Source organism: Rana temporaria, chromosome 1, assembly GCF_905171775.1.
Source record: "Rana temporaria chromosome 1, aRanTem1.1, whole genome shotgun sequence".
Taxonomy (NCBI): Eukaryota; Metazoa; Chordata; class Amphibia; order Anura; family Ranidae; genus Rana; species Rana temporaria.
This window is the reverse complement of record NC_053489.1, coordinates 291,039,506-291,066,198: the sequence shown is the minus strand read 5'-3', so window position 1 is coordinate 291,066,198 and position 26,693 is coordinate 291,039,506. Positions and strand designations below refer to the sequence as shown.

The following is a 26,693-nucleotide window of genomic DNA, read 5'->3' as shown; positions in this document are numbered from 1 at the left end:
CGCTCTTGTATGCGGGATCTGTGCACACTCCCTCTTGGTCATTAGGGCAAAGTGATTAAGCCCTCCAAGTCATCAGGAGTACTTACAATGAAAATCAGAGACATCTGAGGCTTAGCCAAGTTGGAATGGGTGCCTTTTTTTGGCCAGTGTAAATTCCCCTGAATGTGGCAGCATAACCCAAGCAGTCATGAATATCAAGTTTCCTTTAATATACGATTAAGGAATGCTATTTTAAACACAAAACATGTCACAGGTGACCCCTGCTATTATCTTATAAACAAGAAAAGTTGCTGTAGCCCAAAATGCAGTGATTCACACCCTTTTCTGAAATTGCTGGTAGGTGGAGCCAAACATTTTGTACTCTGGTTGTCCTGCCCATTCAAGACTATCCACTGACTGACAAAAAAAAAGAAAAAAAGTGGGCACCAATAATTGATGGGCTTACACAAAATCTGCTCATCAGAAAGCGAGCATAAACTTCTACCTGGTTAGCTGGCAAAATGGCTGCTGGGAAAAAACTATAAGATAGCATTGCTGGGCTTTTTTTTATCCATAATGAAGCTGTTATACTGCATCATGCGATACTTTAAATCAGTTATTTCAAAACATTTTTCTATTACCGTTTGATGCCTATAAGCTACAAAAAATACAAAAAAAGGGTGATCTCGCGCTAAAGAGTGATAACACTATAAACAGTAGAACACCCTGAATGGGGGAGTTCTGTTCAAAGTGAAAGTGATGAAAGAATGTTGAATGAACACAAAATATATATAAAATGATCAATACATAATGTCCCACAACTTCAAAGATATTAAAAAGGTCCTTCTAATAAATGCAATTAGTGAGTAAATAGTCCAAGTAAAATAAAATATTGAAATGATGGATCTAGGACCTTCCGGAAAAATTAACAGCAATCTGTGGGGATTAGATGTATCCCAATGATGGATCCCAGCTGGTTGTCACGTAGCACCACTGGCTTCAATACCTTTGATTGAAACAAGAAGCAGATCAGTAGATCCTGAGGCCATAGAACAAGGTAACAAACATTTTCAGGAGAGAAGCAATAGCAGTCCCCATACATTTAATACAATTTTACGCTGAATTCTTCCTATTACAAATGGGGCTAATCATTGGTCTTTTTCTTTTTATATACAGTGAGAACATTTTACTACAAGACAGAACATATATGTACCACTGCTCACATCAGGCGGTGCCCCAAAGTCTTGTAGTCTAATACAACTATGCAAGAATAGATTACAGTGAAAGTGAGAGTTCATTATGAAACCACAACACAACAATTTTCTCAAAATTGCTGGGATTTTATTTGCCTCAGGCTTATGAATTGCAACCAAAGACATTGTGCAAAGAAAGCAAAGATTAAGTACACTTCAGGGAAAAGCTGATTATCCACATTGGTAACAAAGTTTAAAGAAAAAGGAGAAAGGGAGAAAAAAGCATTCCAATATACTATATATAGTTTGCAACAATTAACATGTTTAACCAAACTTCTTCATAACAAATAGAAATTGTAATAGAAACAACAAAAAAAAACAAAAAAACATTACTTTAACCATATAGTTTATAAGTTTAGAACTCTGTTTAAAGTGGGGAAAAACAAGAGGCTGGGAGAGGAAACATTAGGAAAAGAACAGCAAATTAACACTTTATGCGCTAGCAGAGCCAAAGCCAAGCAAGATACCGAAGGCCCTTCTAGCAGCAAAAAGGTTAATCAGTACATGAGAGTTGCATATATGTACCATAATCAAAAAATGAAAAAAAAAAAATAATAATAATTAAAAAATAAAAATACTGAACCACAGCAACATAAAACCAATAAAATTGCCTGATGAAAAATAAAATAACCAGTTACTTGTATCAGTTTGCCCCAGTTCAAGTTGCTACAAAAATTGTTTTTCAGCTTTGCACTGATGTAAGCTGCACCATAGCATAGGAAACCAGGTACAGGGGACCCAGCTAAATGTCCACCTACAGAAATGTACTAACAATCCACAGTTTTTCTTTAAAAATGTGACACTTGCTTCATATTGCAGGCCCATTTTGGTGACAATGTTACAAAAATCTTTTTTTTTTTTTTTGAACACGACGAGATCATGTATGTCTGACACTAGTCTAACGTTCCTTCTAGATGATGAGTAGTGATACAACCCCATTGTGTATTTTCTCATTTTTATTAGAAAAAAAACCCAAAAAAACATTGGATGAGTTGAAACTAGAAAATGACAAACTTCGCCAAGAAAACAGGTTACTTGTGTATCACTCATCGTCGCTTCCGGTTACATCAGATTGATCCTGTAATCAGAACCATTGAAAATAAAAATTAGAATCATCAGGAAAGCAATAAAAACACTACATGCCAAACAATACAAATGCAGAGAGGAGACATGCAGAAATTCATTGATGATCATTAAAATACAACATTTCCTGCCAGTCTATCCATGTCAACAATAATATTCAATACAGTTGTGAGGAAAAAAAAATTGTAAACCTTTGGTGTTATGTGGATTTTGTATGAATGGCTGCAAAAAAATGTATTGTGACCATCACTAAAATAAGTTTTGGTGTATTTAGTAAGCTTTTTCTTAAAAATGGCTTATCCCACTTCTCTTGCAATCCCAACAGTGTGGATATAGGCTGTTGTAGGCCCTTTCTCACATCACAGCTCTCTAGCAAACTCACATAGCAGCTGTGAACACTCTGTGTAAAAATCTAACTATTTTTACTTCATTCATCACTCATTTCCTCATTGGCTTGAATGTTTTTTTTTTTCTGGAAAGAATTGACAGAAGGGAAGCAATTAAAGCCTGCATTTTTTTTTTTTTTTTTATTCAGCACAAAGGATAGTGCTTAAATTCAATGAAAATTGTCCACTTTGCTGCCAACTGGTCGTCTTGTTGAAATCTTAAAGGGGTGGTTCCCCCTAAAACACATTTCTAACAATAGATTCGTAAGACCCGTTACACTGCGGGTAGGCTGGCTTTTTTTTTTTAGTACATACCGAGATCTCAGCGTTTCGTCCCTTGTCAGTGGGCGTTCCTAGTTGATTGACGTTCCTCGGACGGGCGCATACGTGACGTCACGACTTTCCGAAAGAAGCCGAACGTCGCTGCGCAGGTGCCGTATAGAGCCGACTCTATATGGCGCCTGCGCAATGACGTTCGGCTTCTGTCGGAAAGTCGTGACGTCACGTATGCGCCCGTCCGAGGAACGTCAATCAAATAGGAACGCCCACCGCCAAGGGACGAGACGCCGAGATCTCGGTATGTACGAAAAAAAAAAAAAAAAAAAGCCAGCCTACCTTACGAATCTATTGTTAGAAATGTGTTTTAGGGGGAACCACCCCTTTAAGTGTGCTGTCCCCCAAATCCACCTAAATGATAACCTTCCGGTGCTGCAGCTTTCATATGCATTTGTCAAGAGTGACGATTTTTTCTGCTGTCTCCTCTATTCATAGACATTCTACTAGAGTTTCCATCAATGAAAAATTGAGGAGGTGGACCTTACATTCATCTGTTCATCCTCCATTCATAATGTGGGGTGAAGTGGGGGCGCAGAAAGGGTGGGCATAGTCGGCACTTTTGACAAGTTACCACTGCAGTGTTATGGGGGGGGAGAGGGGGAAAGATGGGGGTGAGGAATGAGGATTTCAACAAGACAAGCTCAACCAGCTCAAGGGACACTTCAATGACTATAGAACTGTCCCTTGTGCCAAAAATATTAGCTGATATAATGCCATTTACCTGGGCTTATCATCTTTTTTTATGGAATTAAATTATGTCCTTAGAAGAAATAAATATAGCCCCTTGAAAATGTATTTAACTCAGTTAGGACCACTGATTCATTGCCATTGAGCAGTTGTAAAAAGTTCAGCTGTAAGTTGTTTTAACCCTTTGATTGAAAATATGTCACTGACTAGCTAGCAGAAGGCAATTCAGAGTTTTAGGGGATGACAGCATATTACTTGAACCAGAATCTTGCACCTACAGTGGAAGAAGGGGCTGCAAGGATGAAAATGGTATAAGGGATCACAGTTGGTTGGTGCTCAATTTTATTTGGGATGGGGGGGTTGTGACCAACCTACCGACTGGTAATGATTGTGTTGCCGCCTCCTCCTCTCGGCCAATCGGGTAGCAGGACCCGCTTCCTGATTGGCCAGAAGAAGAATTAGGAAGACAATAGCAAATATGATTTTGCTATTGTCCCATAAGTGGGCTCAGAGCCCACCTTTTTTTAACGCCAATTAGAGCCCCTGGCTCTAATCACTAGCTTCTAAAAAACAAACAAAAAACCCCATTGGAATCCATGAGTTCGGTGCCATTTGTAGATCAAAGTCCCACCCTTCCCCCTTCATTTTTTGCATAGCAATTAGGGATGGAGGTCGCAAACCCTCCCTTGCATCTCACCTAAAGTCCCAAATATTCTCTTTCTTTCTGCATGTAGTTTAGGGGCTGGACGCATAAATAAGGGGGGCCACCACTGGTCTAGACCTAAAATCAATGGAACCAGCCAGTTCAGACCATTGACTGGAAAATGTAAAATATAGCAAATGACATTTAATAACCCAGGTATCACTGTATGAAACAAATGCAAGGCAAGCCTACATGAAGTAAACACCACTTTCTTAGGTTCTGGGAATACAGGTGTTTTTACTGTGCATCATTCCAGAAGCACAAACAGTAGTATTTATGTGCACATAGCCACAGACCCTACAACTGTGCATTCCATTTGTGTAGTTAGTGGTTACATGCTATACACAAGATGAAAATACAGATAAGCGTTATGTTGGCTATACACACACACACATCCGTTTTTTCATGCAACACATACATTAAATTCACTTGCATCAATTTAATCTCTTCAATGCCAAGTTTGTCAAGCTAAAAATATTGCTAAAAATCACGTGATGACATTTAATGTGATGTTATTTCCCAGCCAAAACGATCATTTTCACTTTTGTTTCAATCGTGCAGAATTGGACCAAAGAATGATCGAAAACTTGTAAACTTTTGTAAAATTATTCATCCAACGATCAATTCAATATATGTATGGTCAGTATTACAGATATATAACAACATACATGGCATCCAGCAGACCATCACATAACCGCATGTATGGCCCGCATTACAAACATATAAAAACATACCTGGCTAATTGTACCATCACATAAGCACACGTAGACTCAAAAATGACCGCTTTGATGAGTGAATCTAATTTTTACATTATAGCCAACTTTGCTATACAGAATGTACAGTTAAGAGTTATTTTACTGTTACAACTTACATTATCGTCTAGATCGTCATCACTGTCATAATCACTGACAACTGGTTTGGCTTTCCCTCGACTCAGTCGCTTTTTCCCTTTTCCCTTATCTCGATTCTTTTCGTCCTTCTTATTTAACTTGATTTTCACCTTCACAGATTTTGCTATATATAAAAAAAAAAAAAAAAAGGAATCAAACTGTATGTAAACCCTCGTAATTGCTCCATTTTGGTTTGTTAAATATACCATCAAAAGCATTTTGTTTTCTCAGTGCAAAAAATATCTGTTGATCTTGTCAGATCAACGCCGCATACTTCCTGTGTTATCTCAAAGAAAGAACCATCCTTGTTCTTTGACTACAGAATGATTATCTTTTTTGTTGTAGAGATCTGAGAGTGGGATGGTTTGAGTAGCAAAAGGCAATGGGCAGGCTGTCACCACTCAAAATACAAAAAAGCTGCGTGCTATCAGCCAACAAAAATAAAAAAGGAAAGTGCATTTCTGGTACATGAACAGGTATTTTTCCACAGGGATAAAACACAGACACAATCACTTCAGTCAGAAGGAGCTTTTTGGAAAAAATCACTGGACTTACAGAAGTACTGGGTCCATGGCAATGGCAAGAACCTAGCCCCTATGCCTCTACAACGCATCCAATAACTGCACGCCTCTTCCCTCTCCTTGGATAACAGCAGATACATCTCCTTCTCTGTGTGCTAGACTGGTAGGTAAAAGTGGTTTTAAGGTGGTGCTGTCCAACTACTTTGCAGTTCCTAAGCCCCCATTGCATTCCCAGGTGACAAAGGGAAACCTCAAGTGGTATGCAAACAGCCATCTTCAAGAAACTGGCCACCTACCAGTCCCAAAATATTTGTTACACAAAGCAGAAAAAGGATAGCAAACTATTTAGGACAAGATAGGGGAGTGAAATATTAGATTAGAATAAAAACCAAAAAGGTGGCAATCCTATCGAAAGAACTGTTGCCAGTCAGCAGCTCAGCCACAATAGTCCCTAGTCTAAACTTGATTCTACACTGTATCAACCCTTGACTTCAGCACTAGAATCGTGCGTACCACAATGCCAGGGTGGACATTCCTGTTTTAAACAATTAGGAATAGGAGGTACACAGCTGAGCACAAGTCATATTGCACGGTATACATAGACTGCCTTACAGAAATACTTAACTTGCCTTCCAACAGGCAGTTCCTGCAATAGGACCACCATTAAAAATAGATTGCTCACCGGTTCATTCATCCAGAGGATGTGTCCAGCAAGCCTTTGCCAGTGTCCAATCACCTGAAAGTAGCAGCCTATAACCTAGGGTCTATGGATATCCAGCCTGTGTCCTATATTGCATGATTGAGATATGACGATCACCACCAAGCCTGTTCAAAACTGGTATTTTTCAATTCATGTCTAAAGCTAGTTTAGATTGGCTGTATGTATGTATGTAAATAATACATTTTCAGCTATGTTATTTTCTTATCTTAAAACCCCCCCCACCAAAAAAAAAAAATATATATATATTTTTTTTTTACATTAGGTCATAAATAAATACATTTTGTCTATATAGTTTTGTGACAATCTCCATAAATGATGATTTCAGTGTTATAATCCATTATGACATAGAAACATGAAGATATATTCTCAGTTTACCCCTAAAGTTGGCCTGCTACAAAATATTTGTTCCATAATTGGAAGTACTGTACTGGGTTCTGGAAATTGCTGTTTTTTTTTAAACATAAATCTTGTCCTATACTAAATAAAGAACAAAAACACTTAATCACTCCACGGAAGATTTGCCTGCTTAATGACCAGGCCATTATTGCGATACGGCACTGCGTCGTTTCACCAATGCGCGGTCGTGCAGCGCTGTAACCAAACAAAATCAATGTCCTTTCCCCCCCACAAATAGAGCTTTCTTTTGGTGGTATTTGGTCACCTCTGCGGTTTTTGTTTTTTTGCGTTATAAAAAAAAAAAAGAACATTTTGAAAAAAAAACACAATATTATTTACATTTGCTATAATAAATATCCCAAAAAATTATGTAAAAAAAAGAAATAATCAGTTTAGGCAAATATGTATTCTACATATTTTTGGTATACGGTATATATAGAAAAAACGCAATAAGCGTGTATTGATTGGTTTGCGCAAAAGTCATAGCGTCTACAAAATAGGGGATATATTTATGGCATTTTTATTATTCGTTTTTTTTTACTAGTAATGGTGGTTATCAGTGATTTTTAGCGGGACTGCAACATTGCGGTGGGCATATTGGACACTTTTTTGGGACCAGTGACATTTATACAGCAATCAGAGCTAAAAATAGCCACTGATTACTGTATAAATGTCACTGGCATGGAAGGGGGTAAGTGTACCCTGGGGAGGTGTTTATAACTGTGGAGGGGACTGACAGTGAGTAGAGAGAGATCCCTGTTCCTGATCACTTGGAACAGCAGATCTCTCTCTACTTCCCTGACAGAATGGGGACCTGTCTGTTTACATTGACAGATCCCTGTTCTGGCTCTCTGAGGTGCAATCGCAGGTTGCCGGTGAACAACGCGGCTGCGCGCATCGGCTCCAGCGTCGTGTGCGAGCCCCTATAGCTCTTGAATCGGCCAACATACACCCAAGGCACAGGGGAACCAACCTGCTGCAGTATAATGAAGGCGGCTGGTCGGCAAGAGGTTAAAGAACTTAACTGTTTTTAAAAAGTTCTATTACATTTAAATACCTTAAAAAAAAAAAATGAAATTCTAGTACCACCTTGGTTTGTCCTGGGCATGTACTACTCATGTACTACTCAAACGCCAATGTTGTAGTGAGGAAGCGTCTCTTACTGCCCAACCCATAATCCCACTTGCAATAATAGTCTGTCAAAGTAAATCAGCATTCAACTAAAATGTGCACCAGTTTTCAATAAGTGGTGTGACCAAGTGGTTTCAATCCTGGCCATTAAGGTGAAAAAAGTTTGTGATAGTGGCCCTAATAAAAAAAAAAAATACTGGTATACTTTATATAGAAATTGAGGAAACAAAAATGCTGCTGCAATTTATATTAGGCAGCAAAAAAATGTTGTTTCAAAAATACTACTGCATTTAAAATAATGGCTTACACTCAGATTCGGATTCATCTTCATCATCCTCATCGTCATCTTCATTGCTGTCATCTTCACTTTCCTCCTCTTTTGCAATCTTTTGTCTTGCACTCTTGAAGACCGATTGTAGCACAATTGAATCTTCATATATCTAAAAATATAATAAAGCAGATTAGTGTTTTAGTATTGCCTGATTGAATAAAGAAATATAACAGCAAGTCCATCACAACAATTAGTGACCCCTTTTTGTTTTACCTTGGTCTGAGACTTTGATTAGTAGATCTTTTCTCACCCCTGTCATATTTAACTTTTTATCTAAACTATCATGGTCACTGACCAAAATGGGTTTGGCCTATCACAGCAGTGCTAGAGGTTACTGGACAGCATTAAAGGGGCTGTAAAGGTAAAAAAATGTTTCCCTAAATAGCTTCCTTTACCTGTAACTCCACACAGTAAAGCAAGGCTTTCTCCCTGGTGTGGAGTGTCGTGCTCGCCCCCTCCCTTGGACTACAGGAGAGTCTGGATGCCCACTAACACACAGCTCCTTTCTCTATCTGAAACGTAGAGAGCGTCCTGCTCGCCCCCTCACTCCACACCAGGGAGAAAGCCTTGCTTTACTGTGTGGAGTTACAGACAGAAGAACAGGAAGTGAGGATTTCTCAGAAGAAATGAGGACATTTAAAAGCAAAATGGAAGGATGAGGTAAGTGAAGGAGGACTGCACTAAGGTAAAGGAAGCTATTTAGGAAAAAAAAATGTACCTTTACAACCCATTTAAGGACCCGATAGGTGACCAAATTCAGCCCCAAATTGCCGAAATCAATAAGCCGTTCAGTGTAAAGGCATTCTATACAATATTAAGGGCATCCAAAGTTAATAACACATCTGCATGTCAACGTCACAATCATAAATATCAGGCACCCACTAGGGAAGATCTTGCTCACATATCCCCACTTAATTCACAGTCTGTGGTTGCAAGCTCTATTTTTATTAAGCACAATGATACACAATGTTTTGGGCAGTTGTGGAAGGTAAACAAACAATGAGGCTGCGCTCACACCTGAGCATTTTCAGCTTGTAAAACGCTCATCTCAAAAGTTCCAAAAGGCCCAACAAGCAAAATTCCATTCATTTAAATGGCCCCTGTTCACATATGAGCATTTTGTCGCCTGAAACTCAAAAAAGTACTGAGCTTCTTTTTTGGCAGATTACAAGCATTTTTTATGACTTGAGCAGAATCTCTCCATCCCTCATTTCCTTTCCCTCTCTTCCCCCTAGTGCTTAAATTGGTTAAACAAAAATGCCTGAAGCTGTGAAAACGATTGTAATACAGGCGGTCCCTTAGTTACAAACATCCGACTTCCTTACAAACAGAGGGTGACAACAGGAAGTGAGAGGAAATCTACCCCTAGGAAGGGAAATTTACTCCTGTAAGAGTTATTATGGGAAAAAGGTATCTCCACTAATGCTTTATCACCAAGGCTTGCTTCCACAACACAAAGTTTCAAAATTAATTTGTCACAGGAACAAAGTTAGGTGAAATCTTGTTAACCCTTCCATATGCTATCCAACAAGCTTAAAACATTTTTTCTTGGGCTGTATCTACACTTATAAAATGTACCTGTTCCAACTTACAAACAAATTCAACTTAAGAACAGACCTACAGACCCTACTTATTTGTAACCCGGGGACAAGCCTGTATACTTCAAAAACGCTTTAAAAAAGCTTGCAAAAAAAAAAGGCTTAAAAAAACGCCCCCAAAAAACTTGAAAACGATACACTCAGGTGTGAACTCAGCCTAATGCCGCTTACACACGATCAGAAATTCCGACAAGAAAACCTTGGATTTTTTTCCCGACTAAATGTTGGCTCAAAATTCCGACCGTCAAGAACACGGTGACGTAAAACTACGACGAGCCGAGAAAAATTAAGTTCAATGATTTGGAGCATGCACTTTTTTTGTGCGTCGGAATTGCATACAGACGATCGGAATTTATGACAAGAATTTTTCCTGTCAGAAAAATTGAGAACCAGCTCTCAAATTTTTGTTGTCGGAAATTCCGACAGAAAAAGTCAGATGGAGCCTACATACGGTCGGAATTTCCGACCAAAAGCTCACATCGGACTTTTGTCGGAAATTCCGACCATGTGTACACGGCATGACACTTGCTATCAGGCTGAATGATAGCCGATATGGTTTGTTTGGACTAAGGGCCAAAATCAGGAAATGCACAGGAACATGCTTGTGTTCCTCTGCGACTAGAATGTAAGGCATTTTCAGCCCATTCATTTGAATTTTGCAATGCACAAAAAGCAGTGCATGCTTCTATACCATGCGATCTGGTGCAGGCAAACTACCTGCATTCATGACTTGTGTTTATGGTGTCATTAGCATTGCATTGACATATGCTGCAGATTGCAAAGGCAGTGCATTTTTAACGCGGTGCGAAAAACCCATGTTCCATGCACAATTCCATGCATGTTCCCCACAACTGCATTTTTGTGTGATTGGGTCCCTTAAAGTGATTAAAGGTTTAACTTTTTTTTTCTCTAAAATATTTTTTTTTACCTTATTGCAAGAAATGCATTAAGGTAAAATACAGTATCTCACAAAAGTGAGTACACCCCTCACATTTTGTAAATATTTAATAATATCTTTTCATGTGACAACACTGAAGAAACAACGCTTTGCTACAATGTAAAGTAGTGAGTGTACAGCTTTTATAACAGTGTAAATTTGCTGTCCCCTACTCAAAATAACTCAACACACAGCCATTAATGTCTAAACATCTGGCAACAAAAGCGTGTACACCTCTAAGTGAAAATGTCCAAATTGGATCCAGTTAGCCATTTTCCCTCCCCAGTGTCATGTGACTCGTTAGTGTTACAAGGTCTCAGGTTTGAATGGGGAGAAGGTGTGTTGATGTTTGTGTTTTCCCTCTCACTCTCTCGTACTGGTCACTGGAAGATCAACATGGCACCTCATGGCAAAGAACTCTGAGGATCTGAAAAAAAGAATCATTGCTCTACATAGAGATGGCCTAGGCTTTAAGATTGGCAAGACCCTGAAACTGATCTGCAGCACGGTGGCAAAGACCATACAGCGGTTTAACAGGACAGGTTCCACTCAGAACAGGCCTCACCATGGTCGACCAAAGAAGTTGAGTGCATGTGCTCAGCGTCATATCCAGAGGTTGTCTTTGGGAAATAGACATATGAGTGCTGCCAGCATTGCTAAAGAGGTTGAAGGGGTGGGGGGTCAGCCTGTCAGTGATCAGACCATACACTACATAGTGCATCAAATTGGCCTGCCTGGCCGTCATACCAGAAGGAAGCCTCTTCTAAAGATGATGCACAAGAAAGCCTGCAAACAGTTTACTGAAGATAAGCAGACTAAGGACATGGATTACTGGAACCATGTCCTGTGGTCTGATGAGATTAAGATAAATGTATCTGGTTCAGATGGTGTCAAGCGTGTGTGGTGGCAACCAGGTGAGGAGTACAAAGACAAGTGTGTCTTGCCCAGTCAAGCATGGTGGTGGGCGACAGGCGTGTCATGGTCTGGGGCTGCACTGGGGAGCTAAAGTTCATTGAGAGAACCATGAATGCCAACATGTACTGTGACATACTGAACCCGAGCATGATCCGCTCCCTACGGAGACTGGGCCGCAGGGCAGTATTCCAACATGATAACGACCCCAAACACACCTCCAAGATGACCACTGCCTTGCTAAAGAAGCCGAGGGTAAAGATGATAGACTGGCCAAGTATGTCTCCAGACCTAAACCCTATTGAGCATCTGCGGGGCATCCTCAAACAGAAGGTGGAGGAGCACAAAGCCTCCAACATCCCCCAGATCCATGATGTTGTCATGGAGGAGTGGAAGAGGACTCCAGTGGCAACCTGTGAATCTCTGGTGAACTCCATGCCCAAGAGGGTTAAGGCAGTGCTGGAAAATAATGGTGGCCACACAAAATATTGTCACTTTGGGCCCAATTTGGACATTTTCACTTAGGGGTGTACTCACTTTTGTTGCTAGCAGTTTAAACATTAATGGATGTGGATTTATTTTGAGGGGACAGCAAATTTATACTGTTATACAAGCTGTAAACTCACTACTTTACAAACTGTAATTTCTTCAGTGTTGTCACATAAAAAGATATAATAAAATATATAAAAAAAGGGGTGCACTCACTTTTGTGAGAAACTGTATGTCTTGCCTGTAGAATCACTTTAGGCCAACCATAGTCCTAAAGTATACACATTCATAAATATGTGAATGAGAGAAAATCAAAAGATTTCTCCATCCATGCTAAACTGCGCCCTGAATGCTTGGAACAGTGAATAGATCTAACAGGCACTGTCTGGCCTTAAATGTTTTGTCAGGGCCACCCATCGGTTTGAATTTCAGCAAAAATGGCATAGAGAGTAAAACCTTGCATGGTCTGCTTTAATTAATCACAGTGAATCAGCGTACTGTTCTGCATCTCAAATACAACAACTTTATAAAGTGAAAAGAACAATACCAACCTGTGATCCTTCTAGGTTAAATGTCTGTGCGTTGTGACAAAGCAACATGATATCCTTCTCCAAGTCACTTACACTTCTATATTTGTGATTACGAATTCTTTCCTATTTAAAAAAACAAAGAAAAATGAGCTGACCGTGCAAATAATTATATTAATAAGAAACTGGGCAATGCTTTAAAAGCAATTCTGTAATAAAATAAAATATTATAAAATAGGTTATAGTCATCAATGTAAGCAGCAATAATAACTAGTCCTTTCTTAAATCAGGAAACTTTTTTTTTTTTAACTAATTCAAAATGTACAATAATCATACTTTATTCCCCCATGTATAGCTAAAAATGAATCTAGATTTTTAATTCCATAGCAAAGCAAAGTTTGACTAGTATAACTAGTAAACCTTTGTGACAATTAATGCCTCGTTGACACAGGTGTGCTACAGCATACACCTCTGCGAAGACTGTGTTTGCCATTTTTGTTTCATTGTACAACTTGGGTAATATAATAAAGAAAAAGCCTCCGCGCTACTACAGACTCCTTAAAAGTGATAACCCAAAACAGATAAGGTGCTGCAAAGCCTAATAGTGTTTACAATACACAAACAAGAAATCATAAATAAAGGGGTTCTGCGCGAACCAACACAGTGGTAAAAAAGGTAAATCACTCTAAAAATATATATATATATATATATATATATATATATATATATATATATATACACATACACATACGGTGAATGTGAACAAATGGTAAAGGATGGGATTGTAAATAGTCCCAATATGTGAAATAAATATATAAAGTGTAAAACTCAAAAAAATTAATTAATAAAATAATTAAATAATTGAGCAAGAATCCAAAAAGTTGAGGTGATCAAAATGAAAAATAAAATATACAAAATGTAAAAAATAGGTGAAAAAGTGAGTAGAAGAGTGTCCCAATAATGGTGTGCCAAGCTGTCAGATGGTGGTCGCAGTGTAGCTGGATTTCCACTAAGCAGATAGTTGACAGATGTATAGTTCACTCCCTCACCAGGCTCCCAGAACTCTTACCTCAAACCATAAATTAATATGCATCCAATAGATACTGAATCACTATAGAGATCTTCTCTCTTGCTAATATCAGCTGGAGCGTCTCCTCGGCCAATTCCTAATACAGCTCCAAAACAGGGAGGGAAAAGAAAGGAACACAAGGGCTCCAATAGTGTGATATTGTAAGACTCAGGGGGGTATTTATTAGGAAAAGACCTGCGCTTACATCAAAACATAAAAACGAGTGCAACGAATAAACATACGAGCGGCGTCTTCAGCGCCGGCTTACGTCACTCCAGGTGTACGCTCTGTCCAATCCCTACGCGTTACGACATGGGATTTTTCATTTTGATCACCTCAACTTTTTGGATTCTTGCTCAATTATTTAATTATTTTATTAATTAATTTTTTTGAGTTTTACACTTTATATATTTATTTCACATATTGGGACTATTTACAATCCCATCCTTTACCATTTGTTCACATTCACCGTGTATATATATATATATATATATATATATATATATATATATATATATATATATATATATATGTTTTTAGAGTGATTTACCTTTTTTACCACTGTGTTGGTTCGCGCAGAACCCCTTTATTTATGACAACTTGGGTAATGCCAAAGTGAATGAACACCTGCGCATGCACAGGAGTCACAACATCTTGGCTTGGCCAATAAAAGTTGCCGGCGAACAGTACCCAGAAGTTGGCCACTCGAAGAAGCAACCGACTGGGGACGTTTCATCGAAGGCAAGTATCGGTCCCCTTTAAATAAGTTCTTCAAATAGGTATTGCAGCCCATACGTAAACAAAAACACAAAGCACATATACAGAACAAATGTGAGTTAAGATGACAAAAAAAATACGAGTCACTCATGTAATCTTACTCATTTGTAAGACAGACAAAAGCTTTATTTACTAGTGATTATCAGGACCTTTTTTCCTTCAGTGTACAGTACTGTGGAAAACCACACGTACGTAACACATAACATTTCTCAAATTACTGTAAGTCATACCTTTATTTTTTTGAAGTCAACAGGTTTACGGATTAATTCATAATACTCTGGCAGTTCTTTTCTGGAGGGAAGCTGGATGAAGACTTCACTTAGCTGTCGTCCAGAGCTGTTTATAATTAAACAAATATATAAATTTAAAATTAGACATATAAACTCACTGTAATAAGAGCGTAAGCAGAAATCCTGCATAACAACTTGGTCACAGCTAGCAGTTAAAGTGATATTAAAGTCTCATTTTTTTTTTCCTTAGTTAAAAATAACAAACCTGGTATACTTACCTGCTCTGTGCAGTGGTTTTGCTCAGAGCAGCCCCAATCCTCCTCTTCTCGGGTCCCTCTGCAGTGCTCTTGGCCCCTCCCTCCAGTTGAGTGCCCCCACAGCAAGCAGCTTACTATGGCGGCACCCAAGCCGAGCCACAGCTCACTATGTCCATGCAGACATGGAGCCGCAGCCCGGCACTAACCTTTTTCTCTTCCCATTGGCTGACTGACTGATTGGCAGCAACGGGAGCCAATGATGCCACACTGTCGTCTCGAAATGTTATGTTAAAGGAGTTGTAAAGGAATTTTTTATTTTTTGCTGAAATGACTGTTTACAGGGTATATAGACATAATAGTGAACTGATTCCTTTTAAAATGATTAAAAATAGATAAAAATCAATCATATAATGTACCTACAGTTTCTAGTTTCGTTTTTGCATGTTGTTTCCTGCTTCTGTGATGTACAGAGCCAATACAGGGCAGTGATGTTTTGGAAAACGAAACTGATTGGTGCTGAGGGGGTTTAGACACACAGTAATCACACCTCCTAGAAAGCTCCCAGTAGTGTGGTTATCAGGAAACAGACAACCAAAAAGTGTGGAGATCAGAGAAGAATTACAGCAACTTGAGAGCAAAAACGAACAATGAGGACATGAAAACAGCACTGCATTAGGGTAAAAGAAAGCTATTAAAATAAAATAAAAATTCCTTTACAAACCCTTTGAGAAGGAGAGGAGTCCCGGGCAGATGAGAAACTCCTGCAACATTGCTGGATCTAGTAAGTATTAGGGGGGCTGCTGCACACAGAAGGCTTTTTATCTTAACTTATTAAGATGAAAAAAACTTCTATCTTTACAACCCCTTGAATATGTCGTCATCCCTTGGTCAAGAAATTAAAAGAAAAAATGTTTTAAAGTTTTAAAAACTGGTCGATCCAGGAGTAAGAAGAAAAAAAAACACTGGTCCTTTTTGATCCAATACAACATCCTTCCTAATCCTTAACCACTTCCATACCGGGCCTATTTTGGCACTCCTCTCCTACATGAAAAAATCATAATTTTTTTGCTAGCAAATTACTCAGAACCCCCAAACACTATATTTTTTTAGCAGACACCCTAGGGAATAAAATGGCGTTCATTGCAACTTTTTATCTCGCACAGTATTTGCGATACCTCACATGTGTGGTTTGAACCGCGTTTACATATGTGGGGGCGGGACTTACGTGTGTGTTCGCTTCTGAGAGCAAGCTACTGGGGATAGGGGCGTTTAATTTTTTTTTTATTTACTTAATTTATTTTTACATTTTTTTTTATCACTTTTTTTTCCTATTACAAGGAATGTAAACATCCCTTGTAATAGGAATGGTTCATGACAGGTACTCTTTATGGAGAGATGCGGGGGTCAATAAGACCCCACATCTCTCCTCCAAGCTGGAAAGCATGAGATCATGAAACAAAATTCACGGATCTCATGCTTTCGGCCACGATTGCGGCTTTGTTTACATACCGGTACCCGGACGTGAAGTCATTACATTGCGCCCGGGCCACCGATGATCATAGAGATGACTGGTGACCATCTGGTCACCAGTCATCTCTATGCCTTCCCATCCGGCGCCGGCAGATTGTTTCTCCGGGTCTCCTATTGGCATGGGAGAGCCCGGAGACGCACCGGGTGGCGGCGCGAAGGGGACGTCCCTTCCCTTCGCCTATAAGAACGATCAATCGGCGGAACTGCCGCTATGATCATTCTTATGGTGCACAGAATCGCCGGCTGAAGAGATGGATATCTGAATGATGCCTGTAGCTGCAGGCATCTTTCAGATATCCCCACTGAAAGTCCAGGATGTCATATGACGTCCTTGGGCTGGAAGTGTTTTTTTAAACAAAAATTATTTTTACAAACACAAGCAGCCATTAGTTTATGGTTCTTTACCAGTTGTGGACATCTCAATAAGGCCATCAATGCTTGATGGTGAAGCTCAAGGCTGAGGGGAGGGCCCCGATGACACTTAGGATAGTAGGGATGCCAGTGTAAAAAAATAAAAAGAAAAACTCATCCAGTGAGCAACGAATATTCAAGCATTTAACCATAGGCCAATCCTGGCATCAAAAAAGATAGCCAGGAGATTCTATGTAAATATCTGACCCAGAAAAGCTGAGGCTGTCAAAATTAACCACAGTATAAACACTGTTCCAGCTCAATTAAGAATCATGTTTTAAATTCTCATTAAAAGTTTAAAGGTTATGTCATATGACCTATTTTGGCAAAATGTTGTTATATACAAGAAAATTCACAAGGTATATAAGGTGGATTATTGCTTTGTGGCAGGTGTACATAATAAAGTTATGTGAGATATCTGTTGAAAATAGCAGAATGAGAGCAGTTTCAGATGTTAAAAGAATTCATGAGCTAAAATAGAGACTCGTGAAAGATAAAGTCCAACAATTCTACACTCAAAAGTTACCCTGTCACTATTTTCAACCTACACCAGCAAAGTAAAGAGTAAGCATTTACCTCTCATCACACCCCTTTGCTACTCCCAGGACTTTCTGGGTCCAGAGGTGTGGCACAGCCCCAGGAGTGACCCCTGAAGACTAAGGGCTCTTTCACACGGAGCGGATCCGTATTGATCTGCCCCGTGTGTGTCCGTCTGCTCAGCGGGGATCATCCGTAAATCTCCGCTGAGCTGTCGGCGGACAGGGCGGTCCCCGCACACTGTGCAGAGACCGCCCTGTCTTTCCTCCGCTCTCCCCTATGGGGAATCGGATGAATACGGACAGTGTGTCCGTATTCATCCGATCCGTTCCGCCAGACGGAAGAAAAATAGGGTTTTCTTCCGTCCGCAAAAGCGGATCTTTACGGACGTTTCTGCAATCCCATAGGGAAGCATTACAAGTCCGTAAACGGACTTGTAAAAAACGGACCGTTCGTCTGCCCGTGTGAAAGGGCCATAAAGTGAGCAAGGCTGGCTGGGCTGAAACACCAGGAGCTACTTCACTGTGTGCACTGCTGGGAACCTTTTTTTTTGCTGAAATGACTGTTTACAGGGTATAGAGACATAATAGTTAACTGATTCCTTTTAAAATTGATTAAAAAATAGATAAAAATCAATCATATAATGTACCTGGAGTTTCGTTTTTGCATTTAGTTTCGTTTTTGCATTTAGTTTCGTTTTTGCATGTACAAAGCCATAGAGCAGTGATGGTTTGGAAAATGAAAGTAGAATCTCCCAGTACTGTGGTCATCAGGAAACAGACAACCAGGAAGTGTCCAGAACAGAGAAGGATTACAGCAACATCAGAGCAAAAAGGAACAATGAGGACATGAAACCAGGACTGCAGTAAGGTAAAGAAAGCTATTTAGCCAAAAAAATGTTTTCCTTTAGTGACCCTTTAAGGTTGAGGGACAAAGTACTGATATTCGCTGGGTGGAGCGTAGCACATGCTCTGCTCCATTTTTTTTGTCCATTCAGCCTGGAAAAACACCATTCTGCCAACTGCTATTCCTTTTTCTGAAGCATCAGGTGCATCTCGGGTCTGTTTTCAATGAAAGCCTACAATGACCTGAAGGTCATGCCTTATACAGGGCCTAACTACCTGTTTTTATTCAGCAATCTAAGTACTCAAAATGTGATCTCTAAAACTTAACTTGCAATCTAGTAGATTGGCAGATGGTGACTTGATCCAAATGACATCCTGCAGATCGCACAAAGCTCCACAACTTGTGCAGATCATAACAGATGAACCTCATATAGTTAAAAATAAAAAAAAATCATAGTGTGTCTAGCTTCAGCAGAATACAGTACATGTGGTGAATGGAGGCTAAGCATGACGAAAAAGGGTGGGACTAACTACCTAGAGCAGGGGTCTCCAAACTGCGGCCCGAGGGCCAGATGTGGCCCTTTTCTAGCCTTTATCCGGCCCTTGGGGCACAATTCCTCCCACTGATATGAGGCTCTATTCCTCCCACTGACACCAACAATGGGGCACTATATCATCCACCGATACCAAAGATGGGATACTATTCCTCCTACTAATAGGGGGAATACTCCTCCTCCTATTGACCACCAACCCTGAGGCCATTTTTGTTCTCACTGATGCCGGGTCCGTGACATTTTCTTCCCCTGCTGGCCACAATCCGGCCCTCCTAAAGTCTGAAGGGCAATAAAATGGCCCTTTGTTTGAAAAGTTTGGAGACCCCTGACCTAGAGTATCCCCTAGCTACAAAGGGAAAGGACACAATAATTTAAAGTGACTGCAAACAATCACCATGTAAAAATAAAAAAATAAAACTTTAATTTAAAATAGAAAATAAAACATTTGTGTATAGATATATAAAAAAATAAAAAATAAATAAAATATATGATATACACTTTTTCCCTTTTTATAAATGATTGCATACCCTCTGTTCTCAGCTGCATATAGGTGGGGAGGAGAAACAACAGCAGCACAGTGAAAGGCTGTGCAGGAAAGGCATGTCAGGGCAAGCCTGATCATTGGAGGACTGCACACGAAGTTTCGAGCATAGCTCCATGCCTAGTGTAGTTCATTTTTAATAGGAAAGCAGAGGTACTGGCAGGTATACCAGGGATTTTACACAAAGGAAGCAATACAAAGAGAACAGGATACGTTTTCATTCAAGTACATGGTACAGCAGGCACATATCCGAAATATGAAACGTTGGTTTACATATTCTTTAACCGCTTGTGGACTGCCGCACGACGATATACGTAGACAGAATGGCACGGCGGGGCACAAGGGCGTACATGAATGTCCCCTTTAAGAACCCAGCTGTGGGTCGCAAACGGCGGCACGCTCGTGACCCGTTCCGAAGCTCCGTGACCCGCTCACCGCCGGTGTCCCACGATCGGGTCACAGAGCTGAAGAACGGGGAGAGGTTAGTGTAAACAAACCTTTCCCCGTTGTTCTCCGTGGCTTGTAACTGATCGTCTGTTCCCTGTCATAGGGAACGACGATCAGTAAAATCACACGCCCAGCCACGCCCCCTACAGTAAGAATCACAAACTAGGGCACACTTAACCCCTACAGCGCCCCCTACAGGTTAACCCCTTCACTGCCATTGTCATTATCACAGTAACCAGTGCATTTTTATAGCACTGATTGCTGTAAAAATGACAGTCCCAAAAATGTGTCAAAAGTGTCCGCCAGAATGTCGCAGTCACGATAAAAATCGCAGATCGCCGCCATTAATAGTAAAAAAAAAAGTTAAAAATATTGTTGTTTTTTTAAAAAAAAAAATAGTCGTTCTATTTTGGTTTATAGCGCAAAAAATAAAAATCGCAGAGGTGATCAAATACCACCAAAAGAAAGCTCTATTTGTGGGAAAAATAGGACGTAAATTTTGTTTGGGAGCCATGTCGCATGACAGTTACAGTGACACAGTGCCGAATCGCAAAAAGGGGCCTGGTCCTTTAGCTGCATAATGGTCCGGGCTTGAGTGGTTAAAGGCAAACACACAATACATGTATAACATGATATTGTCCTACTAAAATGTCTTTGCTAAGATGCAAAGAGGACAGCCTCCACTGCCACGGGGGACTTCTGCATATACTCCCTTAGTAATTATAGAAGTGTTTACTCAATAGATAAATCCTTGACCCACCTTAACAGGAATACCACTAGACCTGGGATATGCAATTAGCGGACCTCCAGCTGTTGCAGGACTACAAGTCCCATGAGGCATACCAAGACTGACAGTCACAAGCATGACACCCAGAGGCAGAGGCATGATAGGACTTGTAGTTTTACAACAGCTGGAGGTCCGCTAATTGCATAACCCTGCACTAGGTCATATGGGAGGACCCAATAACTGCAAACCTCGACCAGAGAGAGTCTAGCAAGTATCTAGCAATAGTAAGTAGTAAAAAAGTAGGGAATTTACCACTGACAGCGGAATGCGAACAAAAGAATGGCATGGGGTCCCCCTCCAAATCCATAAGACCATTAATCGAATATGCAGCCTGGCAGGCAAGGAAAGGAAAAGAGTGGGGTGGGGGGGGGGGGGGGCTTGAGCGTGTGCCGCCCCCCCCCTCCACAAACTATACCAGGACACATGCTCTCCCCATGTTGATTGGGACAAAGGCCAACCCCACAACCCTAGTCCGGTGGTTGAGGGTGACATATTGGATTCTGTACGCCCCCTTTATCAAGGGGGCATCCAGAGCCCAGCCTCCCCAAGTGAATGAGTACAAAAAAAATGACTAGTGTAAATAAATAAACACAGTATTTTGACAAACCCTTTATTACAAAAAAAACAAAAAAACGTCCCTCGATGTAGATCCAAAACCCCACCCGCCGAACCTAACCACTTCGTCACTGAATTCCATTGCCTGTTCTCCCCGTTCCTTAAATAAACAAAGGGGTGGTAACCCTGCCCCCTAAATACGGCACATACAGGTTATACACCCCTGACCCCAGCCCTTTGTTTACTTTAGCAGCAGGGCTCAATGACACCTCTGTTCCTCCTGGCACTAAAGCAAAACAAAGCGCCTGTGTCACTCAGCAGTGATGTCACCTGGTGACATCCCTGGATGACTCCACTTCCATTTACTTTAGTGGAGGGGGGAACCGGCAATGTCAGTCAGTGCAAGCGACAGGAACGGTAGTTCAGCTTTTTTTTTTTCATGCAGGTCAGCGGTCATCGTTCATTGTGATTGACGTGGATCTACATTACTGAACGATGTGATAGATGCTAATTCTACATCAGGGGACTGCTTTAGAGGGTTGTGCCATCACTGTTAAGGATGATCTCTCTCTTAAACAAGATGTGCATGCTAATTCAGCCAAAGTAGTAGAACATGACTTTCATATTAAGGATGTGGAGAATCACCTGAGAAATATCCGTTGATAGGTATTCCTGAAAAGACTGAGGGGGAAAAAACCTGGTAGAATTTTTTGAAGCCTGGCTTGTGAATACTTTTGGTAAAGATAGTCTATCTTATTTTACTGTGGAGAGGGCTGACAGACTGCCTTCCTGCTCTCTGCCAGCAGGGGGACCCACATGGCCATTCCTGCTCGAACTTCTGTATTTAAAGTGGTTGTAAACCCTGGGATGATCCTGATTAGGAGCAATATATTCCTTGTGTCATATTGCGGTTACCTGCCTGTTATTTATAGCGCCAAGCTTATCACGCAAAAAAATAGATTTCTCCATCCCCAACCCCACCCCCAATCGTGACCAGTAGGAACAGCTGGTAAATGCTTCCCTCTTAAGGGAAAAGCTAGCGTATCAATACAGGGGTTGCCTTCCTAAATTCATTAAAATCTTAATCTGGGATCCTGGCTGGAAACTCCTGGCCTGTCCCTTACAGAATTGGATAGGCTACTAGGTTGATCCTCATTTCTGTTCAGATGGGGTTCGTACAACATAACAATACTAGCACTTTTACTTGTTTTGTTTATTCACACCTAGGAGCATTCAACGTTGGAGTGCTGTGACATTTTAGGAGGTTTTCCCAATACCTTTCTTATAATCACATGTAACACTTGTTATGACGTTTAATGCTTTACTACCGGAGAGCTGGATGTATGCGTCATAGGAGTGCCACATCATCTACAAATAATCAAGTTTTATTGTATGTATCAAAATGTGATTTGTTTCTCTACTATTGTGAGTTTTTTGTCTTTTATTTAAGCTTGCCGTTTGGGCTTGTATGTGTTGTACTTTTTACAGGTGAAACTGAACAAATTTGAATATCGTGCAAAAGTTCATTTATTTCACTAACGCAACTTAAAAGGTGAAACTAATAGAGAGAGACTCATTACATGCAAAGCAAGATAGTTCAAGCTGTGATTTGTCATAATTGTGATGATTATGGCTTACAGCTCATAAAAACCCCAAATCCACAATCTCAGAAAATTAGAATATTGCATGTAATCAATAAAACAAGGATTGTACATAGAACAATATCGGACCTCTGAAAAGTATAAGCATGCATATGTACTCAGTACTTGGTTTGGGCCCATTTTGCAGCAATTACTGCCTCAATGCGACATGGCATGGAAGCTATCAGCCTGTGGCACTGCTGAGGTGTTATGGAAGACCAGGATGCTTCAATAGCGGCCTTCAGTTCTTCTGCATTGGTCGTTCTCATATCTTTCTCTTGGCAATGCCCCATAGATTCTCAATGGGGTTCAGGTCAGGCGAGTTTGCTGGCCAATCAAGCACAGTAATCCCATGGTCATTGAACCAGGTCTTGGTGATTTTGACAGTGTGGGCAGTTGCCAAGTCCTGCTGGAAAATGAAGTCAGCATCCCCATAGAGCTCGTCTGTGGAAGGAAGCATGAAGTGCTCCAAAATCTCCTGGTAGACGGCTGCAGTGACCCTGGACTTAATGACGCACAGTGGACCAGCACCAGCAGATGACATGGCTCCCCAAATCAACACAGACTGAAAACTTCACACTGGACTTCAAGCATCTTGCAGTGTGTGCCGCTCCATTCTTCCTCCATACTCCAAATGAGATGCAAAATTTGCTCTTATCAGAAAAGAGGACTTTGGACCACTGAGCAACAGACCAGGTGTGTTTTTCTTTAGCCCAGGTAAGACACTTCTGACGTTGTTTGTTGTTCAGGAGTGGCTTGACAAAAGAAATACAACATTTGAAGCCCATGTCCAGGATCCGTCTGTGTGTGGTGAGTCTTGATGCACTGACTCCAGCCTCAGTCCACTCCTTGTGAAAGTCCCCAACACTTTTGAATGGCCTTTTCCTGACAATCCTCTGCAGACTGCGGTCATCCCTGTTGCTTGTGCACCTTTTTCTTCCACACAACTTTCTATTTATGTGCTTTGATACAGCACTTTGGGAACATCCAACTTCTTTTGCAATTATCTTTTGAGGCTTTCCCTCCTTATGGAGGGTGTCAATGATGGTTTTCTGCACAACTGTCAGGTCAGCAGTCTTTCCCATGATCGTGATTCCTACTGGACCAGACTGAGAGACTCATGGAAGGCTCAGGAACCCTTTTTGCAGGTGTTATGGCTTAATAGCTGATTAGAGTGGGACACTGAGTCTAGAATATTGCACCTTTTCCCAATATTCAAATTTTTAGAGATTGTGGATTTGGGGTTTTCATGAGCTGTAAGCCATAATCATCAAAATTATGACAAATCACAGCTTGAACTACCTTGCTTTGCATGTAATGAGTCTATCTCATATATTAGGTTCACCTTTTAAGTTGCATTAGTGAAAAAAATAAACTTTTGCACGATATTAAAATTTTTCGAGTTTCACCTGTATACCTTCGAATAAAAAAAAGTACTGTATTTATCGGCGTATACTGCGCACTTTTTTGCCCTGAAAATCAGGGAAAAATCGTGGGTGCGCGATATACGCTGATACCCGCGCCAAGTTTGAGCACTGCGCCGGCATATACCGAGCGCAGTACACTCGGGTATAGTCGGGCAGGCTCGGCTCCTCTCGTGGTCACGGCCTGGACGTGACCGCGAGAGGAGCCGAGCCTGTCTGACTATACCCAAGTGTACTGCGCTCGGTATATGCCGGCGCAGTGTTCAAACTCAGCGCGGGGATCGAGCGGGGAGGACGCCGGACCCGACGAGGACGACACCACCGAAGCCGCAGACGGACGCGACGAGGCCGCCGATGGACGCTGTACAAGACACCAAAACTAAGTACGAAAATGTTTTTTTTTTTACAGGAATGCGGGTCCACTTTAGGAGTGCGCGCTATACCCCGATAAATACGGTATCTGAATAAAAAAAAAAAAAAAGAAAGAAAGAAACTTAGTAAATTAGGAAGCAATTATATCTTTAGATCCGACACGATTTCTACATCACTTAGACTTGTGCAGCATACTGCAAAATAACCACCATTTCTAGAAAAAGTATAGCAGTATAATAATGTTAGAGTTCTTTGTCTGAAATGAGGGTGCCGAACAAACACATTTGAGCCAATGCAATCTGAGCAATGCCGTTTCTTACATACAATATCATTAGCCGTTGCACAATTTGTAAGCTGGTGATGCCATCTAGTGGCAGACAGCATTGATGAAACTGGACATTCTATAAAATTATTTGAAAACCAGAAACCGTCCAGAAATCCCATTGTTTGAAGCAAATGACGTAACTCAGAAACGCATGAAGAAAGCTTATTAATTGTCACATAAAAAGCGGAGCTAAGCATAGCTGCACATATGTATGTTTAAGCAAACCCTGGGAGGTAAAAAAAAATCTAAAATTTCTTTAAGAGGCAAAATGAATTGTAATATAAGCATTACAAGATATGCTAAATAACCCATACAATTTATTGCTAAAGCCAAACACATCTTGGTAGAAGAAAAAGTATGGCTGACTATTATTTAAGGCAGAACTAAGCATTTGTGCTCGATGCTTGGACTAACAAAGCATTAAATGGCTGCACATGATAATGTCCATTTTAGCTGGCAATGAATAAAATCCATGCTGTGCTCCCAGCTTGCCTGAGCAGCGCACGCGCTTTAGTGTTACTACGGTTTCTAGGCAACAGGGGATGCCTGCTGCAGAGAGAGAGGAGACTGCAGTAATGGCTTTAGGTGTTTGTGTGGCAGAAGGATGTATAAAGAATACATGTCTGGGCAGGAGATGCCCAAATTGCTTTGTTTGTATACAGTAAAAAAGACCCATATATATCAAATATTTTGTGTGTATACATCAGATTTCATGGATAAGAGTCTGATGATGTACCTTACAAAGACCTATCAACCATAAAAAGCATTTTTAAATAAGTCTGAAATGACAGCATAATGCTAGTATATGTAATGCTAGTTCCAGGTTAATGAATGATACTGAATTACCTGAGCTCACACGATTTCATTCCCGCATGTCAGGCTTCGGGGGCGATTTCAGAGACATCTGTGAGGGTTTCTGCACAAATGTCTATTGCAATCGCACCCGGAAGTTGTCAAAAGTAGTGAAAAAACTACTTTTGGTGATCGGTGCGGTGCCGCAAATGCAGCATCGCACTAATTCGGACAATGCCACTGCCGGCAATAGCCACCAATTTGACTTGTCAAATCGCTGCAATGAGAACCAATGCTTAAACTTCGAGGTTAGGGCTACATGTGTAATTTTCAGTAGCCCAAGTGCTCTAATAAAATCATGAGATCAAACTCTTTGCTTTTATTACAGTAGTTGTAATATGAGCAGCTACAAAAGAAGAAATTCAGCAACACCAAGGAACAACCGATATTCATGACTATACAATTCACTTATGTAGCGATTAATCTCCACTCCTCTTCTCCTCTAACTGCAATGACAGTAGGAGTTTACTCACTCTACAATTATTTGTTTAAATTTTTTTTTTTTCCCCCTTCTGATTAACTATACAATGCCTATAAAAAGAATGAATACCTTTGCAGGTTGTCATGTTTATTCACACCACTTGCAGTCCAGTGCATTTTTTTCTGCATCAAAAACTCATGGAAACTTGGAAAGTAGTCTATATGGTTTCCAAAGGCATA

The 26,693-nt window shown here is 40.5% G+C and overlaps 1 protein-coding gene across 4 annotated transcripts in view; it reads right to left on the bottom strand.

Annotated features, from left to right (window-relative positions):
- Window positions 1-1,298: 1,298 nt before the first annotated feature.
- The window catches only part of SMARCA2 (SWI/SNF related, matrix associated, actin dependent regulator of chromatin, subfamily a, member 2), a 266,143-nt gene continuing 240,748 nt past the window's right edge, over window positions 1,299-26,693 (bottom strand). For all 4 annotated transcript variants that reach the window (XM_040357227.1, XM_040357235.1, XM_040357243.1 and 1 more), the window contains 5 exons: window positions 14,957-15,062; window positions 12,905-13,006; window positions 8,394-8,526; window positions 5,299-5,441; window positions 1,299-2,310 (listed from right to left, as the gene is read on the bottom strand). In XM_040357227.1, the coding sequence (XP_040213161.1) occupies window positions 2,275-2,310; window positions 5,299-5,441; window positions 8,394-8,526; window positions 12,905-13,006; window positions 14,957-15,062 (520 nt within the window). In that variant the 3' untranslated portion in view covers window positions 1,299-2,274. The remainder of the gene's footprint in view (window positions 2,311-5,298; window positions 5,442-8,393; window positions 8,527-12,904; window positions 13,007-14,956; window positions 15,063-26,693) is intronic.